Source organism: Cinclus cinclus, chromosome 2, assembly GCF_963662255.1.
Source record: "Cinclus cinclus chromosome 2, bCinCin1.1, whole genome shotgun sequence".
Classification (NCBI taxonomy): Eukaryota; Metazoa; Chordata; class Aves; order Passeriformes; family Cinclidae; genus Cinclus; species Cinclus cinclus.
Window position 1 is genome coordinate 20220199 of NC_085047.1, and position 6032 is coordinate 20226230.

Below are 6032 nucleotides of genomic sequence, written 5' to 3' on the forward strand. Positions count from 1 at the left end.
CAGTACTAATCTAGCAGGACTAGACTTCTGTCCTAAACCAAGTGAATTAACACTGCAGTGAAAGCTACTCCAATCTGAGGAGAAAAGCGTAATATCAGGAGCCCATTTTCCTATTTTCATTAGATTGTTTTTGTTCTTGCTGGCCGGGTGGTGGTTTAACCTCGCTGGAAAAAGAAGTGGTAGGACACACTGTATTCAATTATACATGCTAAGCCTGGTTCTTGCACTTGAATTGTTACAACCAGTGCTGACCAGTTGTCACAATATTTAAAATAAGTGAAATATTTATATAGAAGGAAAGCTGCTTTTCCTCCGTTTCCTAAGTGAGGTCTCTGTGTGTGAGTGAGAGGTTTTCCTGTTTGAAGTCAAGCTCTGTTCTGATGTGTTCCATGGTCACCTCACCTCGCCGTGCCCCCGAGGCTGGCGGAAGTGTCCCTGCAAGCACCAGCCAGCTGGACCAGTGCAAGGCTTCGCCGAGTTCTGAATTCCACTGGACGCTGAAAAATCTTCCAAAATTTTGAAGTAGCGTAATTGCCTCGAAACTTGGGTGCATTGTCCAAATGTTGTTGCATAAGGCAGGCAAAAACTGTATCTTTGCATGCTGGTTTTTAGCATGAATTTATTCTTCTAGTGCTGTGGAATTTATAATGTATAAAATAAAGTTTGTATGTAAGATTGTAAGGCCACCCACAAGGGAATGCTGGGGAAAAAAATTTTACTTTGTGCTAGAATTGCTATCCCCAAAACAGATAACCTGTTATTTGTTAGCTAAATGGTTTTAAGTGTGTTGTTTTATTATGGAAATAATTGGGCAGTAAGAATGCAATAGTCACTTAATTTATGAAGACGGGTTGTTTGAATTATGCATAGGTTAAGCTGTGGGCCACAAGAGTATGTATCTGCAAGTTACTGTTCTGGTGTTAGCCATTAAAATATCTGGCTTATTCTCTCGTATGGAGAAAGACTGATCTGCATTACACATGCCAGGACTGTTCCATAAGCCAGTATCTACTGCTGACCTAATTTAACAGTCCTCCAGAGCAGTCACTGTAGGCATTCCAGAAAAGCAGGCCACCTAAAAATAAGTATTTATTGAGGAAAGGAAAAAATATAAATTCTATGTGTGACCTTCAACAGCTGTGGAAAAAAAAAAAAGGGTTTTTTTTTGTGCAGCCTGAATGTTCTTAATTTCTGAGAAAAAAAATTGCTGAGAGGAGCTCCCTCTGACCAGTTCTGCTATGCAAAAACCATGTCTGCAGCCAAAGCTAGATATCAATAAATAATTTTGTAAAGTTAGAGAAGAGCCACATGCACAGTGGCCATCAACTGGAGGTGAGAAATTTTGGCAAAATATTGCTCATATCACAAAAACATTGGTGTTTATTAGTAGGCTGTTCTTTTATTAATTGCTTTTTGGAAGCACCACACCACCTTTCAAATGGCCAGACTGCCACAGAGTCAAGGCTCCAGGACGCCCAGTATCTAATGAGTAACTTGACTTTCTGCCTAGCTTAAACCTGCATCCTAAGCCTTTTTCTAAGTGCTCACACCTTTTCATTCAACATCTCAACCAAAGGTTTAACATATTGAGAACTAAGTGCTATGAAAGAAGCTTAGCAAGAATAATTAGTTTATCTACAAAGGTTTCCATCCCAGGTTTAGGGAGAGAATGTAGCATGCCCTCCTCCATCTTCTGAACTGAATTTTACTATTAGCAAATCAAATCAGCAAAAAAAAAACATCTGTCCAAGTTCCTTCACTGTGCCTGTTAAGAGGATAAGCCTGTAACATCAGCACAGCACATGGGACACTTCAGACCTTGATTTCTACTCAGTTGCACTAAACTCTCCTGTTAAGCAATCCTGCAAGTAAATACATGGGCACACTCCATGATCTGGATAAATACTCAGTATCCAAAGTCATCTATATCTGAAGGGCTATTACCTGCACATACATGTTATAAAAATATGATGATTTATAAAACAGGCCTTGGCTATGTTAGGAGGTGGTCTATTAAAACATCTCTGAAGGTACTGGGGGCTTTCTGACAGGGAACCAGACCTGCCTTCCATTCAAATCACTACTGAAATCTGCTTTTTGATTATGTTCTTGGTAGTAAAAAAAATTTCCCTTACTGTATGAAATGTAAGGAGAGGGAAAAATTAGATCCAAGCATAGCTTTTGGCCATGAGTTGGGCACTTTTGCCTTAGCCATGAGCACTTGAAGCCTGCAAGTCATGTTCAAATTACAGCTACAGGTCCTGAGAGGAAAAGAATCATGGTGATCACCTTGGCTTCCCCACAGAGGAAAGAGCACAGCCCATTGCCTCTGGTGGTTTTTGGAAATAGCCTTCGCTAAACTTTGCTGCTTCTTTGCTTTCAGGAAAATTTTATAACATAGGAGACCAGAGGGGCCATGGAGAAGATCACTGCCAATTTGTAGACTCATTCTTAGATGGAAGGACAGGACAGCAAGAAGATCTACCAGCCAAAGACGGTAATTCCTAACACCTGTCTCTAGCAAACCTTGGCAATTCCTTTAGTTGTTTCTATTTCCTGCCAGTGGATTCAATGCCCACTGATTAAATGAAAAGAGAAATGGTGATGAAAGGAGCTTGCCAGCTTTGCAGGCAGAAGAGGGTCAGGAAGTTTTTGAGAGTGAACAATGACTTGTTAAGATGGTTATGACTTGGGTTCTGTTGGTAGCAAACAGCCTTCCTCCTGTTTAATACAGTCCAACAAATTATTCGCTGTTGGTATTACATATTTAAACCCAACCACAAATTTGAGTTTGCAGAGAAACATTAAGTGGTGTGTTCAAATTAGCAAGGTTGATTTAAAGCACAATACATAATCAGTTGGGCATTAAACACCCTGTTTGGTACTAATAAGAAACTGAAAACTTATGGCTGGAAAATATAATTCATGCTGTAGTAATTCTGTATGTACTGATTGCAAGAGGGTGCCCAAAATTTCAGCCTGGTCTAAGTGGACATGGAACTGGATGTGCTAAACACAGCTGTGACCTGCCTGTTTATTTTTCACACATTGCTGATGCTGAGACATAAGAAATTTGTACTTCTGTTAGCTGAACTCCTGCCTTGCTGCTTGGCAGAAATGCCAGAGTGAGGTTTTCTGTTCCTTGTGGGGTAAGAATGCAGACTGTACTGGTACATGCACATGTGCTGAGCATGTCATGGAACGTTTTACTGAGGAAAACAGCAAAACAGTTTTCGGTATAATATCAGCATGTTGACCAAACCTTCCTGTGCTTCATTCACAAAACACCCCACATGAATCCAGAAATGCATCAAGGTAGGTGTGGCAGATGAATGTGAAGTGTCTGAAGGGTGTTTGTTTATGTGTTTTGTGAGTTTCATCTAAAGAGGTTTTAGCTTTTCCCTTCCCAGACAGTGCTGCCCATTTGAAAAGATATTTTGTGTACGAGATGGTCAGAATCAAATTTGCATTGCCAGGACAGCAAACTTCTCAGTTGTACCAGATTCACACTTTTAAAAATATTTGAATATTTAAAAGAACTTTTACCTAACAACCTTGTTACCACAGTAAAAGACACTTGAAACCAATTTGCAACTGGACTTGAGTGAATTCATGAGCTACACTCATTTATAGGCCAAAACAAAAAAACAAAACAAGCAAACAAAAGACCTCACCTTTTCAGTAGCTTCTATTTCTAGCAAATGAACTGAACAGAGGAAAGAACAGACCAACAGACCAATTGTTCTGGCTGCAGCAGGTTGATTTCTGAATTAACTACATGTATTTGACCTGAAGGGCTGTGAGGGAATCATGGCTGATGCTGTCTCTGAGCTGCAGAACAGTATTTTCTCTGTGTGTGTGTGTGTGTGTGTGTGTGTGTGTGTGTGTGTGTGTGTGTGTGTGTGTGTGTGTGTGTGTGTCCCCACATGCTTGCACCAGCCACTCGTACATTCTTTATGGTCAGGTTGGAGGGACCCCCTACTTCTCACTTTAATTCGTAACCTAATGTTAATTGTTTGAATGGGAAGCAATTGTGTCATCAAAGGCAAGAATGAAAGCAGGAGGATGACTTCTCATTTAGGGATGGGGAGATGCTGTGAACTTTCCCCAGTGGCTAGGTTTTATTGAGGTACACTGCAGTCTCAAGGCTGTGTACTGAAGATTATTTGTTGCTGCCACATGCAACGCAGAGCAGCCTCTTGTTCTGAGAACCCAGCATGGCCAGAGTGGGGACAGAGGGGGCATAGGCTGTGCCCAGCCAGCACCACCCACAGCAGGGGGCTGGGATCTTCAGGGGAGGCAAGCTTCACCTCTGCACCACCATCCCAAGCACCGTTAGAGTGGGCAAAGTGCAGTGCTAATATATGTAGGGGCAGCAAACAGCTCTGCTTGTGGCAGGTGGGCTAACAGCTTGGTGACAATAGCCACTCACTGAATTGTTAATTGCAGACTTCTTGGAACCAAAGCGTGGTACCGTCCCGAGAGCTTCATGCAAACAAAACTCTCTTCTCTGTTCCAGGGTTTTTCAGGGCAGTTCGTCAGGAACCTGTCAAATTTGGGAAAATAGGTGGGGAGACTCAGATTAACTATGTCCGCTGGTACGAGTGTGGCACGTCGATACCTGGCAAGTGGTAGATGCCACATGAGGTCAGTGCAAAGGCCCAGCACGTGCTCCCCGCCCAACTGCCCAGCGCAGGCTGCAGGAAGGCAACACTTACAGTGCGCCTGGCACTTTGGTGTTGGCCGATGTGCGAGGCTCGTACAAGTCTAATGCCAATACTGCATTAATTGTGTAATAGTGTAGGCTGCTTACTGTAGTTATCCAGTGTTACAAATTTGTTTTTAGAATTTAAAAAAAAAAAACACAGGCTAGGGACATGTTGTAGGATAACGTATAGGGAAGCTGGCTCCCTATTCTTAAGGTATGGTTTATATGGTATTTTAAAAGATACAGTGTGTATATTATTTATCACAATGTTGTAATAAATGTTAAAGGCACGGATATGCCAGAGTTGGTCATGGAATGCAATGTGCGTTAGTTTTTAAATATTCACTGGTCCTGTAATGCAAGTGCCATAAGCTACCCATCCTAATCCATCTGTAACATCTCCCAGTCATCAATTATAGAAAAGATCCTGTAATTTTTAATATCCTGCAGCCAGTAAACTTGAAGCACTTTCTCCTTACATGTATGAACAGTTTATGCTCCTGCCGAAATGCTGAGGTAGGTTGCTGTATGTGCAGCTTTAAATGATCAAGTTCAGTGGGGTTTTCTTCCATGTTTGTTTTCAAATGTTTCAGCCCCAGCCAAAGCCATGTTCAGCCTGTCACTATGGAGTTAGAGCCACTGCCCGTGAGCCTGGCAGTGGCTGGCAGGGAGGGTTGGTGTTCTCTAATTGAAGCGGATAGGTACATATATATGTACATGGAATGAAAAAACAAAGCTGGCCTCCACAGCTGGGGTTTTTCAGGAAAATGCAGTTTTCAGAGCCTGACACTTACTGGTTCAAAAGCCAAACATATGTACCATGGAATGGGACTTGGAAAGAAATTTAAAGAGGAAAAAGAATAAACCAATTATAACAGCATGATCAGGTTTATTTTTATTTAAAAATTCTGGTTTAAAACATTTTTCACTGGGCAAAGGGGAAATACTGATAACTGAACTTTAACACTGCTTTACAGTTATTTTGATTAAAACCTCTCCCAAAGCTACTTGTTGTACTGCTTGGACATTTATGAACTAAATAAAGAGATGTAGGTTTTTTTGAAGGTGTTATTCATTACCTTGCTAATGTATTGAAGAAATATGAACAGGAACACCCAGATCTATCAAGTAGTCATTTATAGAAAATACCTTATAAAGTACATTGCAGGTACACTGTACTCCTAATAAAGTATTTTTTAATCAAGTGGTTTTTTTACAAGTGTTTTACATGAAAACAAGGATTAGTTTCTGTGGTAAATGCTGTTATTCAGAACAAACCGCCTGCTGGAAACACACCCTTGTTACATGGTGTGATGAACATGGG

The 6032-nt window shown here is 41.1% G+C and overlaps 1 protein-coding gene across 1 annotated transcript in view; it reads left to right on the plus strand.

Annotated features, from left to right (window-relative positions):
* ABI3BP (ABI family member 3 binding protein) overlaps positions 1 to 4635 on the plus strand; it is a 124062-nt gene extending 119427 nt beyond the window's left edge. The window contains exons 50-51 of the mRNA XM_062512244.1: positions 2384 to 2497; positions 4520 to 4635. Of these exons, the coding sequence (XP_062368228.1) occupies positions 2384 to 2497; positions 4520 to 4635 (230 nt within the window). The remainder of the gene's footprint in view (positions 1 to 2383; positions 2498 to 4519) is intronic.
* Positions 4636 to 6032: the final 1397 nt, after the last annotated feature.